The following is a 23,288-nucleotide window of genomic DNA, read 5'->3' on the forward strand; positions in this document are numbered from 1 at the left end:
ATCTGTCCCAGGACTGCATTACCCCTGCCTTGCACTAGAAAACACCCAGAAATAAGTGAAAAGATCTGTTAAACCCACCACCCTGGGAGGGCAAGTTGCTGTTCTCCCAGATTAAGGTAAGTCAACTGTGAGCTAACTGGTCAGCAAGCTCTTACGTGTAAATTATTCACTTTGGGAAAGGCAAGCCTTTCAGAAAGCAGATCGATTCTTCAAATGCAATTGAGGAGATCAAATTTCAATATTTAAATGCCCTTCACCGTACTTAACTTTCAACTGTACAATTCTAGGACTAGTCCTAAGAGACGATGAAATCCAGTGGTTTTTAAAATGTGTACCGCAGAAGTCTAAGCCTTTCAGAGAACTTCAGATTACGACTGTGGTTTGGGATAGAAGGGCAGAAATGGGGAGGAGAGGCTGGCCTCTGGGCCCTGTCACTCTTGACTTTGGTCAGAGAAAGTCTCCTGGCACTCGATTTATTGTCTCCATGTATGATTTTTCAACTTGGAAAGAAGATTCTACTATTTATTTATTTTATTTTTAATATTTATTTATTTCTTTGGTTGCACCAGGTCTCAGTTGCAGGAGGTGGGCTCCTTAGTTGCAGCACGTGGGCTCCTTAGTTGCGGCAGGCAGGCTCCTTAGTTGCGGCTCGTGGGCTCTTTAGTTGTGGCATGTGAACTCTTAGTTGCGGCATGCATGTGGGATCTAGTTCCCTGACCAGGGATCAAAACTGGGCCCCCTACGTTGTGAACGTGGAGTCTTATCCACTGTGCCACCAGGGAAGTCCTTCTACTCTTTAAATGAGTGAATGAATTTTATCATTGGATGTCATTCATTCAGTAAATTTTTGTTTCTGAGTGACCACGACGTTCCAGATACTGTGCCAATTGTGGAATCTACGAAGAGGAGTTAAGTCATCTTTTGGCAACATAGGGTTTCAGGTGCTTACAAGTGCTTCAAGACAGTGTTACGGGACAGAGTAGAAGATATTAGCTTAGTCTGGGGAAATCATTTCCCAAATGAGAAGACTGGGCCTCAGATAGTTTAAGTGACTCACGCAAAGTGACAGAGGAGTATCTGAGTGACCCGTATCACCAACTATTTATAGAGATGTTCCCTGTTCAAACCCACGTTGCTTCCAAAAAGAATGGGATCAGCCTACCAAAACTCGCTCTTTACATTTTTTAAAGACCTGAGACTATAATGATTTGCTGACATGATTTATGTCTTAACCATTGGTGCATCTCCAATGTCTATACAGGGCTGGGCCCAAACGGGCACTCAACAAAAGTTTAGTTTTCTTCTATCAGACGTCAAGAGAAAATAAACAGAGGAATACTGCTTTGAAGGTAGCTACCTAAATCAACACATGCCAAAGTAGATGAAGATAAGACTTAGCTAAGATATTGGGAGGATCTGATTAAAATAAATGAATGAGATATAAAAAGGGACATTATCCTTACACTGCTATCCTCATGTGTTCTGGCAAACACACCCTTCTGCTGAATTTTACACTATACTACGAGCTCAGTGAACGTGCAGTCATTTTAAGCGGCCAAGAGAGAAAATGCTTTCTTTCACAGACTTATACTTTCTGTGGATAGAACAGCACTTTCCATTTTGGTAGGTTCCCACTTTCATCATCCCACAGGATTGTGAAACACATTCAACATATCGTATTGGACTGAACATATTTTTGGCTCCAAAAGTATTCATTTTAGTTCAATTCATAGTTGCATGGAAAGGCATATGACTTTCTTTAACTTCCTTTAAAGAAGAAGGCCATGGATTACTTGGATGTTGATATATAGCCTAGTTTGGGAAAATGTAATTTATCGCTTATTGTGATTTTCAGTTTTTAAAGTCACTGTGTTCTCTCGATTTTGGAAAGGCGTGAGCATGTGATAAAAACTGACCTGAAATTTGATGATGTTCTCCTGAGAGCAATAAAGTACAATTTAAATATTACAGTCATTAGCCCAAATTCTTTGAAAAGATAAAATAGACATAATACGAGGTTACTGGATTGGATTTTTAAAAATCTCCTAAAATAGTTGCAAGTTTTGAATGAAACCATAACTCCTTTAAAAAATACAAGCAAGGCATGACCAATCAATCATACATGTTTCCCTCTGGAATATTTTCAGACAAGTCACATTCTTAGGACATCAATTGAAGCTTTCATGGAATCTGTAAGTGGAATGTATACATAAAGTAAGACTTCGTAAAAACAACAGCTAAGCAAATGTGACCTTACTGCATTGTGGTGAAACTACAATTTTGTATTTATAGAGATCTTATTATAGTTTTTACCCTATTTATATAGTTGGGAAAATTATTTTATAAAACCGTACATATCCAGTTGAACCTGGGGAAGACTTTATGTTTTTATAATTTTACTAGATCTATCCAATAATTTATCCTTACATTTTGATTGTTTGTGTGTTTGCTTTTTTCCCCCGAGGAGGCGTCTGTATCTGCAAGGACAATCCAGCTGTTTTTGTTTGTTTCTTAGTTTGTTTTCTGGCCGTGCCCCACGGCTTGTGGGATCTTAGTTCCTCGACCAGGGATTGAACCCAGGCCCTCGGCAGAGAGAAAGAGGAGTCCTAACCACTGGACCGCCTGGGAATTCCCTGCAAGAAAATCGATGATGAACCTGACCGATTCTGCAGAACTCCATCACCAATTGAGGCCACCCTTCCATTTCTCAAAAATAGCTCCTAATCGTCAGGAAAATGTTTGGACCTGGTGAACAGTCCAAAGATTTACGTTTAATCAGCACTAAATAATGGAGATGAGTGAGATAAGGAGTTACGCTTCAATTAAGCAAAGCCCAAATAAAAATTCTCGGCTTCAGGCTGGCATAGCGTTCGGTGACAATGTGGCCATCATCTGGTCAATTTGATCAACACAGACAATGACAGGGGACATTCAGGTTCTAAAGATGAAAGTCAGAAGGAACTCTGTGATTCTGCTTTGCACTTTCCATCACTTCTTGTCTCATTCTTTGTTGTGTTTTCCCGCAGATAACGTATGTTTAACAGCAAACCTTAAATTACAAACAGAACTGTGAAAACCTACTGGAATGGCTTTGTGATTATGAAGAAAACTGGACAGAGAAACAGCAACAACAAAAAATGCTTGTCATCAAGTAGTAAAACACATATTTCTTACGAGGAATCATTTGGACTTAGTTCTGGTTGCCCGGGGCAGAAGCCCTGAGAGACACCCGCCTTCCAATTTGGTAACTTTCTAGCCACAGAACTTGGTTTGTGTACATCTGCTTAGAGATGGATCAAAGGCCTCGTGGCAAAACTAATGAAACCATGCTGCTCTAAAACGAATCCCCTGCAAGCTAAATATACCTCTCTAAAGAAAATACACCTTTTCTAAAGAAATGGAAAAGATGTTTGCTGCTCAAATGCTTGATAGAAAAGAAATAAATATATGCACCTAAAAAATTAGGACTGAATAAAAAGTCTCAAAACCTTTAACCAGAAAGTTCGATTCCTATGCCTTAGGTGTAATTACAGGGTGATTTTAGGGCCTTGATTCATTGTTGAGCTCCAAACTACCCTAAAGATAGTCTAATTTGATTTGGGGTTCCTAATCTCATCTTCTGAAATAAAAGAAACAACCCAATCAAAAAATGGGCGGATGATCTTAATAGACATTTCTCCAAAGAAGACATACAGATGGCCGAAAAGATGCTCAACATCACGAATTATGGGAGAAATGCAAATCAAAACTACAACGAGGTATCAGCTCGCACTGGTCAGAATGGCCATCATCAAAAAGTCTACAAACAATAAATGCTGGAGAGGGTGTGGAGAACAGGGAACCTTCCTACCCTGTTGGTGGGAATGTAGATTGGTGCAGCCACTATGGAGAACAGTATGGAGGTTCCTTAAAAAACTAAAAATAGAACTACCATATGATCCAGCAATCCCACTCCTGGGCATTTATCCAGACAAAACCGTAATTCGGAAAGATACACGCACCCCGGTGTTCACTGAAGCACTATTCACAATAGCCGGGACATGGAAGGAACCTAAATGTCCATCGACAGAGGAATGGATAAAGAAGATGTGGTACATGTATACAATGGAATACTATTCAGCCATAAAAACGAATGAAATAATGGTATTTGCAGCAACATGGATGGACCTAGAGATTATCACACTAAGTGAAGTAAGTCAGACAGAGAAAGAAAAATACCATATGATATCACTCATGTAGGGAATCTAATTTTTAAAAAATTATACAAATGAACTTATTTATAAAACAATCATGCAGATTTAGAAAACAAACTTACGGTTACCAAAGGGGAAATGTGGCAGCCAGGGATAAATTAGGAGCTTGGCGGTGCTTTGTGTCCACCTTGAGGGGTGGGATAGGGAGGGTGAGAGGGAGACGCAAGAGGGAGGGGATATGGGGATATATGCATATGTATAGCTGATTCACTGTGTTATAAAGCAGAAACTAACACACCATTGTAAAGCAATTATACTCCAATTAAGATGTTAAAAAAATAAATATGTAAACACACACACACAAATTAGGAGCTTGGGATTAACACACACACACACATTCACACACACACGCTACTATATATAAAGTAGATAACCAACAAGGACCTACTGTATAGCACAAGGAACTCTACTCAATACTCTGTAATAACCTATATGCGTAAACAATCTGAAAAAGAATAGATACATGTATATGTATAATTGAATCACTTTGCTGTACACCTGAAACTAACACAACATTGTAAATCAACTATATTCCAATATAAAAAAAAAAGACCCGAGAGGGTTGGAAGAATATTTCCTAAAGACAGCTGCTCTCAATTGTGAAATCTTTGCAGGACCTTCTATCACACAGACAGAGATGACAGGACCTAGTATCTCAAGTTCACAAGATAATGGGAAATTAACTCACGGTCAAGACCTAGGGCCAGGGTTGCAAACTCAAATATCTACTGGGACCAGAAGTTCCTTTTTCGTGAAAGGTGTCAAAATCTATATTTTTATAAGAAATCACCTGATATTAAACCTCTGATCCATTTTTAAAAAATTATGAAGATCTGGGAGCTGGATTTGGCCTGTGGTTGCCAGTTTGCTCATCATGGTCTGAGGTTTAGGTTTTTAAAAAATATATCTGTTATATGCTCAGAAGGCAGAAGTATGGTAACAGTTAGAAACGTTATGTGCCAAGCACTCTGTAAGCACTGAAGTTATCTTAAATTCTTCTTATGCTAGCACTGACAGTTAGCTGGTATTGTTTGCCCATTTTTACAAATGTGGACATTAAGTGACACAGAGGTGAAGATACTTGTCCAAGTTACATAGCTAATTACAAGTCTGTACTCTTAACCATACAATGGGTACAACATCTGACTTAGAATCCAAAGTTATGTTTAGTCTATATACAACGGAATATTACTCGGCCATTAAAAAGAATGCCATTTGCAGCAACATGGATGGACCTAGAGATTAATATACTAAGTGAAGGAAGTCAGACAGACAAAAACAAATATCATATGATATCACTTATATGGAGAATCTAAAAAAAAGAGATGCAGATAAACTTATTTACAAAACAGATATAGACTCATAGTCTTAGAGAATGAACTTCTGGTTGCCAGGGGGAAGGGTGGGGGGAAGAGATAGATTGGTAGTTTGGGATTGACATGTACACACTGTTATATTTAAAATAGATAACCAACAAAGACCTACTGTATAGCACAGGGAACTCTGCTCGATACTCTGTATTAACCTAAATGGGAAAAGAATTTGAAAAAGAATAGATACATGTATATGTATAACTGAATCATTTTGCTGTACACCTGAAACTAACACAACATTGTTAATCAAATATACTCTAATATAAAATAAAAATTAAAAAAATAAAAAACGCAGTGCTTAAGAATCCGCCTGCCAATGCAAGGGACACGGGTTCTATCCCTGGTCGGGGAAGATCCCACATGTGGTGGAGCAACTAAGCCCGTGCGCCACAACTACTGAGCCTGAGCTCTAGAGCCCACAAGCCACAACTACTGAGCCCACGCACTGCAACTACTGAAGCCCGCGCACCCTAGAGCCCACGCAACGCAACTACGGAAGCCCGTGCGCTCTAGGGCCTGCATGCCACAACTACTGAGCCCGTGTGCTGCAACTACTGAAGCCCGTACACCTAGAGCCCGTGCTCCACAACAAGAGAAGCCACCACAATGAGAAGCCCGCACACCACAATGAAGAGTAGCCCCTGCTCGCTGCAAATAGAGATAGACCGTGTGCAGCAACGAAGACCCAACACAGCCAAAAAAAAAAATGTATTTCATAGCAAAAATTAAAATAAAATAAAATAGGTCCCTTCAAGGGGGAAAAAAGTTATATGTAGTCATACTTTTAAACTATCTTTTTTTATTCATCTTCCTTAGTCAATGTTTAAGACTAGTACCTTAAATAATAACAATAATAGTTGAATTAAGCTTATGTTTCCTTGATTCCAGAAGAGTATAGCAGTATGACTGGACTGAGAGGAGATATCATGCTTGTAGCTGGAAAAGATTTGGGCTCCAATTCAACTCTGCTTTTTTCCTAGCTATGTGAGTTAGGCAAATCTTTTAACATTTCTTCACACTTCATTGCTTATTTTTCTGGCAAGTCAGTGAGGTAGGTTTTCTATCCCAATTTTGCAAGTGAGAAATTGAAACTCCACGTGACTAACAGGAGTGCGTGGTCACATGAGTCCTCAGTACATGGTGGCCACGACTTCTACACAACCTCAAGCAAATCACGTGCCTCTGAAAGTCCACGATTAGCCCCATTTTACACACTGGAAAAAGCAAACCCAGAGACGTGACGAGGACCAAAGAAAATGTACCCAGGATAATTGCGTTACAGAGTCATTTGCAGACATGGTGGCTGTTTTTGTTATCCTCATCATTACCCACTTATTTTTTTTCTTTTCTCACCTCTAAAGAAATGATAGCTTACAAAAGTAAGGTGGTTTGCTATGACTAACACTTTCCGGACATCAAGCAAGTGTGCTTTCTGTTACATCACTCTGCCTCCTAGGCCAGCGGATCTATGTGACGAACAGCCACAATGGATGATCCCAACAGCAGACACAGACAAAAACTGGAATCACGTAAAGACGATTCCTTGTATATTCCTCAGCATTCAGAACAGCCAAGTGTACCCGTGAAAGGTTGGCATCTGCATGTGGACATCAACACATTCTCTCCGGGACCCATTGGATCCCTGCCCGCTTCCCCCAGATGGAGCTGCTGTCTTTTCCCCTTTGCACATTGAGATTTAGCCTATTAGGAGACAAATTTGAACTAGGATTTTTTTAAGCTAGCTCAAATCGGGGTCATCACTATAAATTCCACAAGAGGCACCGAGAACTGAATAAAGAGAAGGGGCTTACTTCAAAGACCAGGGTCTCATTGGTGGGTCCCAGCGCGGACAGGCGTTCTGGGTGGTTGAAGGTGCGCTGGTACTCAAACACCGTCCCCGCGAAGGCGAACTCCCCTGGCCAGTCGATGCTCCAGCCCCCCGTGAGGTAATACTTGTGACTGAGGCTTCGGACGGCGAGGTAACTGGAGGATATCTGAAGCTCCTGGACCTCGATGCTGCGGGCGCCCGGTGGGACGGTGACAACCGGATAATATTCTAAGTGGAAAAGAACAGAACATTTCTGACATCCACATCGTGCATTGGAGATGGGCTCAGAGACAGGTAGTGGCCATTTTTACAGAGTGGGGTGTTTGATCATCAGCTGACATTCATTTCTACTCTTATGAAGTGAAAACACTCAGTTATTTCATTTTCCAAGTGGTAGGAACACCAGAGAGAGAAAATGGGTGACCTTTTCCCAAGCACGTGTGTGTGGACAGAAAACGCTCTTCCCTTTTCCAGAACCACAAAGGCCATGCAACTCAAGGATGCTTTTTATTTTTAATCTACCTGGAAAGAACTTGGAGCCACCTATTCTCAACAGTGATGTGAAGAAGACAGGGCTGAAAGTTCAATTCTACGCAAGATCGTGAGAGAATTGCTTCAAATATTCATCTGACATTTTAAGTGTGGACCATCTAAGTTTCATAATTCTTTGTTTAACAAATGCACGTGGGGCATATGGCAGCCTGGTCAGAATACTGAAATTGCTAAGCAGAAAGGCGTTTGCTGAACACCCCTCTGGGATGTATGTATTGATGAAACTACTCACACGAAAAACCCACCGATCCTCCCTTGCTCTTGCATAAGCGCCAAAAGCCATCATCTACTGTGTGTCAGGTGAGTTAGTAAAAGGCTCAAGCGTACTGAGCATGACTTAAGTTTGCTCAGCAGCAAAGGGTGTGTCCCACCAATGACAGCACTGAATTTGCAGCATCACTTACCATTCGCTTTGTGCTGGTTGAGGTACAGGCCTTTATAAAACTTGCAAGTTGAATTGTCACCTTTGCAAACCCCACAGGCATCTGAAACTGCTTTGGAGCCAAGTTCATGATCGCATCCCACTGGCTGTAACCAAAAAAAAAAAAAAAAAAAAGGGAGAAAAGTCAAAGACTATAGAAGCCAGTAGCTTAGAATAACCAAGAGGTACATGGTTTTCCATATTTACTGAACATTAGGAAGGTAGGGCAGATTTACGGTTAAAAGCAGAGTCTCAAGTTTGACTAGGCATTCAAATCCTAGGCATTCAAATCTGTCATGACTGGATGTAAGATCAGGTAAGTTACATAACTTACAGACATCTGTAAAACTGGAATGAAACGTCACCACTGCTACTAATGGGAGGGGAATTTATTCAGGCCAGCTCTACCAGTGAAAAATAAAAATGCTGGGACACCACCCGCTTCCCCACCACGAACACACACACAACCCTTAAAAGATCACAGAGCTCACAATCAAATTAAGACCAAAGAGAAAGTGGATCCCGGAAGAAAAAGAAAAACTAATCTGAAATAAACAGAGTGCTATTTCCAAACACACTTACGAGGTTCTAATCACAGAGTGAAAATACTTAGTGAACACGAAAGAAAAGTCTACTACTACTATTATTTACATTCTAATTGAATTTTGACAACTACCGTGTAAAGTAGAATATATCATCATCACCATATGTGGAAAGAGTGAAAAGGCAACTCAAAACACTGGACGGGGGTCATGCAGAAATTAAGAGGGAATTTGGAGATAAAACTCACATCCAACTGGAAAATGTTACCCTCTTCCCGCCACACCACCTGCTTTTATCCAGACCCAAGAATCTCTTGGAACACTTCTTACGCTATGCATTTGATAGGAGGCAACACAAGCATGACCATACACCCCAAAGCAGAGATGTTCTCTTACTTCACAAATCCCATCAATGCAGACATCATTTTTGTGTGGGGAGCAAGGAGTTCCGTCTTTCACCTTGCTGGACATGGCAAAAAAGAATTCAAAGTTCTCAGCCTTGCAGTACAGCTTACATCGATCTTCCTCTAGAAGCAAAGAGATCAAAAGAGGTCATGGTCAAGAGGAAATCATAGGAAAATGACACGAGTACGAAAAAGATGAGTTAAATTTAATTAGAAAGCTATTACGATCAAGATGGAAGATGTTACACACACTTTTCTGGGCAGATGTGTGTGGCTTTTAAAAATATGAGTTCCTTTTAGTAGTCCATATAAAGTCTGCTTTAACATTGATACATGAGAATTTTATTTCTCTAATCCTGAGTAACAGCCATAATACACGTGGTTGGTGGGTTGTGTCACTACCCTCCTTGGATAGTAGATATTTAAGGCTTTACAGGCCCTGAGGTCAGCCATTAACATTATGTAAATGAAGGACAATTGCTGTGTCCCAATAAAACGTTATTTTTTAAATTTTTTATTTTTTTTTTGCTGTACGCGGGCCTCTCACTGTTGTGGCCTCTCCCGTTGCGGAGCACAGGCTCCGGACGCGCAGGCTCAGCGGCCATGGCTCACGGGCCCAGCCGCTCCGCGGCATGTGGGATCCTCCCGGACCGGGGCTCGAACCCGTGTCCCCGGCCTCGGCAGGCAGACTCTCAACCACTGCGCCACCAGGGAAGCTCTAAAACGTTATTTTTAAAAAACGGGCCAGATTTGGCCCACAGGTCATAGTCTGCTGACTGTGATTTAGGACACGGATTATTTTACATATTTATTCAGTCTGTTAAGAGCGAAAATTCTAGGCACTTTGGAAAAAAGGCATATGGTCAATAATGTTTATAAAACATACAGAAAAGAATCATATCATGAAAAGGAGGAGGAAGCAAACAAACTAAACATTCAGGTTAAAAAATGTAATTTTTATTGATAATTAAGTCCCTGAGAAGTTTCTGGTATCACAGGCAAAAACAAAGAAGTATTATCTCTATAGAGCACTTGTTATCAGAAAGGAGTTGTGCCTATTTCTCCAATAGAAAGAGTTCTTTCTTGGCCAGGAATTCCAGATGACGTTTCTCCCATGAGACCTGATGTGCAACTGTGTGATATCCCTGATAACAGTTTTACAACAAACGTGTAAACAGTTTGCAAACGGTTGTGCTTCATGAAACCTCTCAATAAAAGATAAAGTCAAAAATATGAAGGCAGTGAAATTATTATGGTCCAAATATGCAGCCATGTGGATGGATTCCATTTTTTTCTCACCTAGGAATTCTTTCTAATAGAAGTTTTATCTCACGCCTCCTACCCTGTGCATATGAGATTAGGGAGCTGGAAGACATGTTACCCTCTTTTTTCTCCCTCATTCCCAGGAATTAACAAGTTCTAGAAAGTTCAGTTTTTCCAGTACAGGTTCCTGGGAAAGTTTAGGAACTAGTCTATTAGAAAGAAACAAAGAAGCCGGGGCAGGGGATAAATTAGGAGTTTGGGATTAACAGATACACACTACTATATATAAACACATAAACAACAAGGTCCTTCCTACTCCATAGCACAGGGAACTATACTCAATATCTTGTAATAACCTGTAATGAAAAAGAATCTGGAAAAAAAAAAAATATATATATACACACCAACTGAATCACTTTCCTGTACACCTGAAACTAACACAACATTGTAAATCAACTATAGTTCAATTAAAAAAAAAGAAACAAGGGGCTTCCCCGGTGGCGCAGTGGTTGAGAGTCCGCCTGCCGATGCAGGGGATACGGGTTCGTGTCCCGGTCCGGGAAGATCCCACATGCCGCGGAGGGGCTGGGCCCGTGAGCCATGGCCAGTGAGCCTGCGCGTCCGGAGCCTGTGCTCCGCAACGGGAGAGGCCACAACAGTGAGAGGCCCGCGTACCGCAAAAAAAAAAAAAAAAAAAAAAAAAAAGAAAAAGAAAAAAAGAAACAAGAAGAAGGAAACTCATCACTGGAAGACAAAGACTGTCTACGTTTATGAATAAATTCTTTCCCAAACTGCATGAATGGCACAGACCTTCAAATCATGGTCAGTCTTTTCGATTTTAAATAAGTATCAAAAGGAGAAGAGGGAAGGATGAGAAGGCCTTAACTTTTCTGTCTCCCACTCTAGGATGTGCGACCCTAAGTGTCTGTTTTTTATTCTTTATTTTTTGGCCAAGCGGCATGTGGGATCTTAGTTCCCTGACCAGGGATAGAACCCATGCCCCCTGCAGTGGAAGCGCGGAGTCTAAACCACTGGACCGCCAGGGAAGTTCCTGGGGTCTCTGTTTTATTCAATGTACTCGCCGCTGTATCTAGCAGAGTGTCTCCCAGGCAGTAAGTACTCAGTCAACATCTGCTGAGCGAATGATGAAATGCCAGGCTCCCTACCTGGTAAAAACTGCAATAATATTAGTGAAAGAAATTTGAAATCAAAAACCATTTTATAAGTCACAAAGTTTATCTGCTTCACTTTCTCTTTATGTATTCAACCCACAACTTATCTAAAGGATGGTAACAACAGATTCTGTGCACACTATATTTAAAGGAAGATGTGGGAAAGACCAAGGATTATCCAAGATGACAAAGCAAAGGAAGGACAAGAGACTCTTGTAGGAAGAACCATAGATGAGAAACATGGAATTAAGGGTGAATACAGCCAAGAGAAAATAAGTCTTCAAGTGTCAGAACTGAGAGCAACTGCAGCTATCCTAAATGTTCGTGGGAACCTGCTGCATGGTACCCTTCCTAGGTAATTTCTTAGTTCCTGATAGAATGTCTCCAGTGATAGAGCATTTACTGCTCAGGATGGGACACGCTTCCATTAAGGACAGTTGATATTTATTTATTCATTTGTTCCAAAAGTGATAAATATGTTCCAAGTGCTGTTCTTACATGAGAGAGATACAAGCATACTCAAAACGGACAGAGGCTTCAACCCTGGGGAACCTAATAATTCTTGTGGGGAGAAAGATAATGAATAAATGCCAATATAATATCAATTCTCACACCAAGAGCAATGAAGAATAAAGCAGGGCAAAGGATTCAGAAAATGACAGGAAGGAAGGTCTCTCTGAGGACACGGCCACAGGAACCATAGGAATTTCTGAGCACGTGAATTAATTGTTTTCAGAAGCAATTTCCAATAAATTGAAATCTCCCTCTGTTCAATCTCTCTTTGAATTTTTGAAGGTAACTAGTTTCTCTCCTACAGTCAACATCTGTCAGTCCCTCACTGCTTTCTCCTAAGACACAGATTTCAGAATTTTAATGTCGGTCCCAATTTGTGCTTTTAGACAAGCAGCTTTTGGACCCAGAACTAGATTCACACTCCTGCAACGGCTGGGCTGGTGTTGAGCAAAGCTGTAGTACCATCCCCTTGGATTTGGAGATGTTACTTGTCATAACGAGGTCTCTGATCACATTAGCTTCTTTTTGGTCTCTGATTATATAGGTTCATTCTGAGCTTTCGCACAGAAGCAGTCCTCCATCTTATTTCCCATGAATTATCATTAAATTTGGTCTCTTCCCATCCTGCATACGTACAATTGGGATTCACGTTAATCCCTTTTCCAAAGGAAGAGTGGACGAGTTCTGATAAAGCAAGTGAATGGCGAAAATGAAAAGGAAACAACCAAAATGGTGACAGCTTATTCTGCACAGGTAACACAAAGTACGTTAAATTTGGTACCTGTACTTTGTACATATGGTAACTAAAATAAATTCTGATGCTCAGCCAAGATCAAATCAAATCAACATAAAAGGTCAAATACAAGCCATTACTTTAAGGTATAATAAGTACCAAGAACTTAATACAGAGACATTTTTTATTCATGATACGTGTGTGTGTGTGTGTGTGCGTTTGTGTGCGTGTGTGCGCGTGCGTGTGTGTGTACACTCTGCAAAGCCTTTCCATGCTTGTAATCATCTACCACCTCAGGTACCGAGTGTGGTGTCTCTATGGGGCATATATGGTTTCATGAGTTTTTGGTCTGGACAATTCATACCAATTTCAATTAACGTCCCTGGGAGACTTAATTGCTGAAATGTCAAAGGTAAGTTTAGAAACGTAAGTACATTCCAAACACATGAACTCTTCGACTTATACATGTGGGAGGAAAGGGGTGTCTTGTGAAAAAAAAAAAAAAAAAAAGTGTGGAAAAATAAACAAAACCTAAAGAAATGAATGAAAAACTGGGCCAGGACGGGTCTGGGGAATGAAAGGTAAACATGGAAACTTTTTTACACAGGCAGCAACTTCTTCTGTGCTGTTCATTCACGTTACTGTTCACATAGAAACATATTTGTTTGAGGTTCGTAGAGACCAAATTACCTTCCACTTTCGTATAGGGTTTCCACTGGTAGAACCATCCACGGAAAGGTTTGCTGTTATATTCTGCACACTGCTGGGCTCGAAAATCCAAGCTATTTTCATTACAAGGGTTAATATTGCACAGCTGATGTACACGGCTAGAGCCATGACAGAACTTGCCACCATACTGAGGCCTAAAAAGAAAATTAAAGATCTTCAATACTAGCAATCAAAAGGCTATTAGTCACAGGCAATAATATAAGGAGGGACAGTCAAGATGATCATGGTCACAGTGTATGCAGTCCATACAGTCCATTACAAAAATGCAAATATGTAGTCTACTACCCTTGTGCCCCAACCCTTCTTACACCCATGGCAGACATAACTAATCAATCAAGGATTTTTTTTCTTTTTCTTTGCTTTCTTTTCTCAGCATAGCCCTTGGGTAGCCACTACCACTGCTCATCAATTTCCATGTTAGACCAAACTTACTTGCCACCTCTGAGCCAATTTTTACATTCTGGCGATTTCCATAAAGACTGATGAAGGCATATTCTTGACACTCATCCTATCACCTCATGCGTTAGGGAAATCTGTAAACACACCTAAATGTTCTTGTTAATGTAGATGCGTGCTTGTGTGCTACACATGCAAACACACACGCCCCATGTGTTGGCATCAAAGCTCTTCCAACGCAGACCCAACTCCTCCCCAGCTTGTCTGCCATCTCTGACCACTCCCATAATCCTCCTACAGCTTGCCATGCGCCTGCTGTGATGCAGAACAGCGGTCCCCAACCTTTTTGGCACCAGGCACCAGTTTCGTGGAAGACAGTTCTTCCAGGAACCGGGGTGGGGGGCGGAAGGCAGGGGATGGTTCGGGAGGCAACGCGAGCCATGGGGAGCGGCAGATGAAGCTTCACTCCCTCACCCGCCACTCACCTCCTGCTGTGCGGCCCGATTCCCAACAGGCCGTGGACCGGTACCAGTCCGCAGCCCGGGGGCTGGGGACCCCTGACGTAGAAGGTCAGTCAGGACACTGACGATATTACATGCCATATTTTCCAATCCAGCTTTGTCAGTCACTGAGCTGATAGCTTGATGACTGTCAGACTCACGCGTGTTTTATTCTAATGGATTCTAAATTCTGGGGGGAAAAACATGTCCTTGTTTTCATCTGCATCACCACTTTTTAACGCTGCAGGTGGCCTGCTCCTTTCCTGCCAAGCACAATGGGAAATGGATTTCCAGAGTAGGGAATCCCATTAGAACATAAATAATTGTGATCTAATGGCAAGCTCTTTAAGATCTCTGCTAGGCAGACTGCAAAGACCGGAAAGCAAAGTAAAAAGGAGCGTCAGCCGCACTGAAAGTTACCAGGGACATCTTACCCAGCTGACTCCTCGCACAAAGCAAGTGCTTCTTTTCATTCCCACTTTGTTTTGTAGTTTTCTCCTAAGGCTAGATCCCAACTACGGATCACCTCTTACAGAGGCTCAGGGCAAACATGTAACATGAAAGAAGGCTCCAAGTTAATAAATTTCTGTGATTAAAATTCCTTGTCTCTTTAGGAAGCACAGGAATGCTATAAAACACCCCTGGATTTGCTTCAGCACATTTTATCAAATTCCCCTATGCTAAAATGGATTCAACAGAAACGGGAAGTGTCACACCGCCAGAATGAGATTTTTCAGCTATTTCAAAACATTCTGGAACAACTACTAAAACATTCAACAGTCACTGTGCTAGATTAAATCCCTGAAGACTTCGTAAATCATTATCCGAAACGCATTTCGAAAAACCTTAAAGTGCCATATGAGAGCCTTACTCTATTCCTGTGCATCTTTATGAGTCATAATTAAAATTTTCTCAGCGTAAGTCTTTCTTGTCGGAGAGTTTACAAATGAACTTCATTTAGACTACTCAAATTCAATAAAGTGAAAGAGGACCACGTGTGACTGCTTCAAGTCAGACACTGTAACACGGGAAAGACCTCAAAACTCATAGAGCCATCCCCTCATTTTATAGATGAAGTGGAAAACGGCTAATAGAGCTTCCAAAACGTGCTCAGCGAAGGTCACATGTCTAGAAAGAGACAGAACAGAGCTCAACCTCATCCCTTTGGGCTCTCCCGGATGCCGGTCCTGCCCTGCCAGGCATGCATTTAACTGAGTTAGGCTAGAGGGGCGGGGCATGAGAAGACCAAGAGGGAGACAGTGATGTCCAGTGGTTAGGGAACTGGCCTTGGACAGTGAAGCAGACCTGAATCGAAACAGACTCTGCCCTTTCCCAGCTTAACTTTAGGCAATTTTAGTTAACCACCTAAATCTGTAAAATGAGGACAGCTGTGATGATTACCTGAGAGAATGTTGGTAAAGAATTTAGGGCAGAGTCTACAGCCTAGCTAGCACAAACAAATTGTAACTATTTTAAAGTGCTTTCTACTTTTAATGACTGGCAAAAATTTGGACTTTGTCATCAAATCCTCAATTACAGATACATTTTTTTCTGCAGCTTTGAACGTGAGTATTAGGATAAATTAACATAAAATTCTACCATGATGTCCCTTGGTACAATGAGTTCTTTTATCATTAAAAAAAAAAAAAAAACCAGAAAACAAATATCTAGGCACCTGATTTTTTCTTTGTATTAAGCTACTATAAAGTATACCCATATTTGCTTCTGCATAATTTACCAACTCCTGACTACAAATGGTTATTCTTGGCTGAGTGGCTGATCATTAATATCAGTTGGGAAGCTCTGTTTAAAAAATATATATATATATATGTATATAACACATACATATACACATATACACACATATATTTACATATATGTGATTTACATACACACACATACACATATACATAAATGATATTCCTGGGCCCTCTGCAGGCTTTCTCAATAAAAATACATGATGAGGGATATCAAGAAATCAGTGCTTTTTAAAGCACATTTGATGATTCTGATAATCAGCCGAGCCCAGAATTTACTGGTTGAAAAATGGGCCAGAGATATGATTCAACGATTCTCCTGGCACTGTGACTCCAGTGGCACGACATTCTTTCTCAAATCGACTCATGTTTTAGGAGAGTTCTAGAATGCCTTAGCAAGCTTACTTATCACTATTTGAATTTTACTATTTGAATTTTCACTATTAATTTCCTTGAACAGAGTGTATAGGCATTTCACGAGCCTCTCTTCCAGGGACCCAGAAAAAATGTTCACTGTAAGGACTGAGACAGTGGGATCTTGGTCTGACTCTCCCATGTCCAGCTTGGTGACCCAGCAAGAGCTGCTCCTCTGAATGGGACCCTCTGTCTCCCCTGGCTACCCATTTGCAAAATAACTAGAGGAAACAACACGTTTCAACTCACGTATCTGTTCTAACCTGATTGGGAGCAAACGCCTGGAGAAGTCTTTTGAGAAGGCACAGTGGGGAGGCTTTGATCAATTAATAAGGTCTGTCACAGACACGGGAAGAAGAAGAAGGGCCATATTTGCCAGGTACTGGCCATTCCAGAACCAGATAACCTTTCAATTCTTTTGAAGCTGAAAAGTTGGATAAATCCATGACCCAACCAGAAATAATTCATTTTTTGTGAAACAAACTATGCTCTGAGAAAACCATCATTACTGTGCCACGAAATGCTCGCATTGCTTTTCACGTGAAAAAATGAGATGGTTAGGCTGATCTGAACAGACCAAGTGTTTAAACTGAAGCAAGCGAGAAATAAGCAACTTGAAAGAGGGAGAAGAAAACAGCTTTACGACAACCATGTGAAATAAGAATGGAGAACTGACTCAATTGTCTTGAAGCAGCCGATCATTTACTTGTTTTATTTGTGACTTCGTGCATAATTAAAGAGAATCCTGATTAGCCTTAATCTTGTTTAAAATGATAAAACTGCACCGAGTAGAACTACTCGAGCGATTAATTCTTTTATAGGCATCTCTAAAGTTACAGTATGCTATTTCCATGAACAAGGCCCTATTATAATGAGTGTTCTCAATCCCACAGATATGAGAGAGGTTTTCATTTAAATCTCAGGGGCGTCGTTCACGCACTTCACCGGCAGAGTTATTAAATTAGGTAATCTCTTTCTTTCTTGGGAAAGTAGCGAGATTGTACAATGTTGCGATGTATGAAATACCAGATTCGTGAAATGTGCTGCAAAAATGAAAAGTAACACAATGATTTTAACAATTCTATCCAGGACACCGGCTACATTCAAAGCATGAGGAGGGTGTTCTTAATAATCTGGTATAAACTGCAAATGTATCACAAGCCTCCCTACCATGAGACCTAGTTATTGGGCCTGATTAGAGCAGAGCATCTCAACTGGGAATGACTTTGCCCCCTACAGGACGCTTGGCCAAGTCTGGAGATATTTCCGTTGCCATAACTTGGAGGTTGGGGGGAGGGGGACTCATCCTACTGGCATCGAGTGGGTAGAGGTCAGGATTACTACTAAACACCCCGCCACATACAGGACAAACCCCCAAAACAAAAAATTTTCAGCCTAAAATGTTAAGAGTGCCAAAGCTGGGCGATCCTAGATCAGCCTGAGATACTGCGAGCACCTAACAAACCGCGGTCAAAGCATCTCCAAACCCTCCCTTACATTTTGGAACAAACTGGCCTCTTGATCCAGCTCAGATGAAGTACAGTTTGTCTTTTCAAAAACTTCCTTTTGCTCTAATTTCATTATTTATTTAAATTTGCAATCCACCAAACATTTATGCAATGCTTGCCACGTACCAGGCAATTTTGAAAAGCCCTATACAAGTACCAGCTCAGTTGAGGTAGGTCCCATCATTATCCCCTTTTTACGAATGAGGGACCCAGAGCAGGGAGAGTTAGCTGTCCAAGGCCGCCTAGCAAGGAAGGGGTGGACAGGAGGCCCACTTAGGTTCCCGGGCTTGAGAGTCTCTGTCCTCAACCTCCATGCTATGTCACCAACCGAATCGTGTGGTAAAATTAAATCCACTAAGTTTTTCAGGGTCCCATCAGTTTCTCACCCCCATAGCCTTCTCCAAAGTCCAATTTCATCAGGAAGGCCTCTGCTCGCTGCTTCTGAGCACTGACCCTCTGTTACCCGTGTTCCTGGCGAGTTTAGGGTGAGAATGATGAAAACCACATGGGCCCCAGAACCTTTTACCGAATGCCCACTGGATGCTCCCCAGCGTGCCGGGAATTCTAAAGACACAATCTCTAATCCGCCCAAACCATGTGAGGTGGGCGCTGTCATCTCCATTTTATACATAAATCCAACCTCCAAGTTCAAGCGATCTTCCCAAAGCCACACAATTAATAAGTGACAGACCCAGGATGTGGAGTCATATCTTTCCATCTCCAAGTTCTGAGCTCTTTCGACATCACCACTCCAGTCAGGAAATGTACATCTCACACTTGTTTCACATGGGAATTAGAGCAGATAGAAGTAACCTAAAACCACCTTCATTTCACAGAGCACGGAGGGCAGCTCAGACTCCCAGCACCACCAGATCAGATGGTGCCCACAAGCCAATCTCAACCCAGGGATGTTTTGATCAGTCCTCCCAGCATTTTATCTTTCTAAAGAAAATTGAATTTGTTGTCAATATTTTAAAAATTGGGAAATTTCACGCAACAGTTTTCCGGATTTCTGGTTTCTCTCGAAAAGTCAGGCTGATCTGTCAACACATGTTGATGTACATTCCTGTAAGGCAAAAATCAGCATACTTTCTCCAGTTCATCAGTTTGCAACACACACACACATACACACACAGAGTCTACCAGCCAAGCTTCTCTGTTCTACAATATCCCAGGCATGCAGCTCTAATTTAGACGCACAAAGGAATTCACACCATTACTGGAATCCGTGACAGCAGACTCACACAGAGAATAACTCCTTTGCTGTTTTGAGGTTTCTGCCCATCGTACCTCCCCCAGTGCATACAGCCTTTATATACAAGCAGTAAAACCCTCATTCGTTGATTGCTATTAAGCAGATGGAATAAAACTACAGTTATAAACAGGTATAAACAAGACAGACAAATATGCAAATATGTAACAGGCTGAAGGTTCATGCCTTACAACTGCTGACTTCGTGTCAGAGCCTTACTTGGGGTTATTGCAGTGTCTCTCCTGATACTTCACGCCTCCACCACACGTTCGGGAACACTCTGACCACTTCGACCAGGCGGACCACTGGCCGTGGATGGGCCGAGGCCCGTGCTCCCCAAACTTGACACACTGGCCTTGCCGACACCACTGTGAAAAGAATGTGTGACTTTCAGAGACCACCTGGGAAAGCACGCGGAGATGCCTTGATAGCATCCCTTTCGCTGGCTGTGCTTACACGCTGGTACCCTGCCTTCCCCACGTTCATTCTGAAAGGCTGACATCTAGGGAGAAGGGGCGTTTGTCACCAGAAGGCTGAGTATGAGAGGACAGGCTTTGTGAGCTGTCCAGGTGACGTGTTCAGATAAGGATCTACCCTACCGCCTACAGAGGCAGCGCAGACACGAAGGCGAGCCTCCCCTGACGTTTGGAAACAATGGGGCTCAGAGAACCCTTGGGCTCATTTTTCTTCCGGGAGAATCAGCTTTTCAGATATGAACACAGAATTTATCATGATTATCACATCCAAAAGACAGATATAAGGATGCATACGTTTTTATTTCAAATCATCCCTATAGAGCATTTCTGTTGAAACCGAGTAGCTTTCAGGCTACACAAATTGTGTTTTCAGATAACGCCTTTGCCCTTCTGATTATAGGAAAGGTCCCTGTGTCAGACCCTCTGATGACTTTGAACTGAGTGTGTTTTCTGAATCAGCTCTGGGTCTCTCATGTGCTGGTGATCTGCTCAGTCCGAGAGCTGTTTTCTGCGCTGACCTTTCCATTTGAGTTCTTCTTTGTCATCCAGTCCAGTTCTGTGGGTCACCTCTGTCCTCTGGGGTTGCACTCACCGCTGGGAGTGCTTTCTTTTTTCCCCCTGCGGCGCTTTTATTACGAGCAAGTTCTGCATGATTTAGAGCATAATTGCACACTTGCCTAAAAGCCTCTGCAATTAGATCCAAAGGGTTGGGGTTTGGATCGTGCCAGGTTCTGCCGAGGAGTGGGGATCGGTTACAGAATTATGGGGAGTTGGTTACGCGTTCAAATCTCCACTTTTCCCCCGTGATACACTTGGCTTCGTGGTGGTTTGTTGTGAGGCTTGGTTGCTAGCGCGCTTTGACTAGGTCAAGAGATGGCTTCCTTCCTTCCGTCTCTTGCCATGTGCTGATGAATTCCTCTGTTTTCCATTTTTCTTTTCCCTGGATTAATTGCTACTTCAGAGTTTGCATGAAATCATATAACGCTGTTGAGAACTTTGACGGGGGAAGCAATGGGTCATTTGAGGATTTTGTCAACCATAAGCACGAACCTGAATCTTCCCCACCAAGAATGGCTGCGTCTCTCAGGCACTGAGCTCAGTGGCTGGGACCAAATAATAACAAGAGCCAAAAATAACAACAACAGCAGCTACAGTTTATTAAGTTGCTTCTCTGTGTGCACAATGGTGCTGGGGGGGAGATGGGGGAAAACTTCATATGCAGTGTCTAACGTAACCTTCACAAAGCACGTCACAGTTAATAACTATTTTCTGAGTGAAAGAAATTTAGCAAAGAAATACTAACTTGCTCAAAGTCAAACTACCCAACTAGCTACACAACCAGCTGAGACCGGGTTTAAACTCAGTAGCCTAAGGACATATTTACTACTCACCTCGGAGGCAAATGACTGACCCATGCATCTTAACTCGAAATTTTTTTTATTTTTTAGAAATACGGTTTTGAGATCTGTTCCAATCCTTCAATTAACTTGCCTTTCTTTTATTTCAATATTCGTCCTGGTATCAAGTTAAGCTGCTCAGAGATTTGTCTCCTCTGGCGTTTTTAATCAGTAGAGAAATCAGGAATACATAGGAATATACACACATACATGCACGATCTGCATGTTTGTTACATATAAAACATAATACATAAGATATAGACACATGTAGTTATATGGATCTATGCATATATGCTTCTATCACTGCTTCTAATTTCAAATTAAATGGCCATGACTTGGGCAGATACCTTTTATAATAGACAGCAAGCACAAACCTTTCTTTCCTCGTACACATAACCTACATACAAGTATGAGACTTTCATATCCTCACGTTTACCCAGTATTCGTGGCACAAATACCACTGAAGGACCAGCGAGAAGGGGGCAGGGAGGATTTAGGTGGGTTTCAGTTACAATGAAAGAAACAAAACATGGGGTGACTGCTACTCTACAGGACATGGCCCTGGCCTCATGGAGTTTACAGTCTAATGAACAGCCAATTACATCCCCTAGCGGAAGAAGACTCCAAGAACCATATCTATGAGTGCAGTCTAATTATACTGGAGTGAAGCTGGGTGGAAGTTACCAGAATACTCTCAACTGAGGGTGACCTTACCGGTAAGGGCTTTTCCGCAGTTTATTGTATAACCATAGTCTGGTGTTTCAAAATAGTGAGATGGGGGCAGTGGTCTAAGGACATCTATTTTCTAATTTCTGGCCTGATTAATCTCATGCTATATTAACTTAAGTCTAATCCAGAAGCAGTCTAGCCCCTGTCGAACTAGATCCTGGGTGTATTTACATAACAGACCTTTGATCTATGCCATTTATCACTTATTTTCCTCATTTACTATATAAATCTTTTCTCGTACATCCCTCTCATGTTTAATGCTGTTGCTTTCTTAATGAAAGAATGCCCACTAATCCTCAAGTTGCAAGTTCGAAACTCTGACACTCCAAAAATAAAAATGATGTGAGCAGTATTTACATATTCGATTAATTCACTGTTTTGTATCACCACAGCTAAAACACCCTTCTGCACATTTTCGCTGAGAATGCTTACTGAGATTTCCTAAGACCAGGCCATCTGATTAAAAATCGCATATGATGCTTCAATTTTTTTAATATTTATTTTCTTTAAAATAAAAACAGTTAAAAAATAAAATCTTTTTAGAGGTATTGAAGAAATGCCTTAATGACTATCAGAAAGCATCTTCTGAATATTCATTTATTTCGTGTGTCTGTGTCTTTGCCTTTATTGCTGGTCTCTTCGAAAAAGTCTCTCTTTCACCCAACTGAGGACCTTCAAATTCAAATTCCTTCACCCAACTGAAGAACTTCAAATTCAAATTCCAACAGCCATCTTGGGGCACCCATTCATTGTAGTTTATTCTAAGTGCACCCCTATTTCCAAGCAGGATTCATTTCTGATTCACTTGGGCTTCGATAGCAGCTACGCGCTTCAAGAAGATGTGTTTAAAAAGAACCAAAGTTATTGGCTTCTGTGCAGGTTCCCCCACTGGACTGTAAATGTTTGAAGAGATAAAATGGAGTTTTATTTATCTCTGTAGATATTTCACTGATATCTAGTGGTCAAGAAATTATGATGGAATTGAATTCAATTTAAGTGGCCAATTCTTTTCTACAGGCTTGGCTGTCTCAAGAGAGCCAATGGCAGAGACCAAAAAAACCGCAAAATCTCCAGCT

The 23,288-nt window shown here is 41.5% G+C and overlaps 1 protein-coding gene across 1 annotated transcript in view; it reads right to left on the reverse strand.

The window, feature by feature from the left end:
- Window positions 1-23,288, reverse strand: part of ADAMTS18 (ADAM metallopeptidase with thrombospondin type 1 motif 18) — a 158,559-nt gene that overhangs the window by 39,108 nt on the left and 96,163 nt on the right. Inside the window, exons 12-16 of the mRNA XM_032614263.1 lie at window positions 19,830-19,978; window positions 13,745-13,917; window positions 9,366-9,496; window positions 8,411-8,534; window positions 7,438-7,682 (exon numbers count right to left, since the gene is read on the reverse strand). Of these exons, the coding sequence (XP_032470154.1) occupies window positions 7,438-7,682; window positions 8,411-8,534; window positions 9,366-9,496; window positions 13,745-13,917; window positions 19,830-19,978 (822 nt within the window). The remainder of the gene's footprint in view (window positions 1-7,437; window positions 7,683-8,410; window positions 8,535-9,365; window positions 9,497-13,744; window positions 13,918-19,829; window positions 19,979-23,288) is intronic.

Source organism: Phocoena sinus, chromosome 19, assembly GCF_008692025.1.
Source record: "Phocoena sinus isolate mPhoSin1 chromosome 19, mPhoSin1.pri, whole genome shotgun sequence".
NCBI classification, from domain to species: Eukaryota; Metazoa; Chordata; class Mammalia; order Artiodactyla; family Phocoenidae; genus Phocoena; species Phocoena sinus.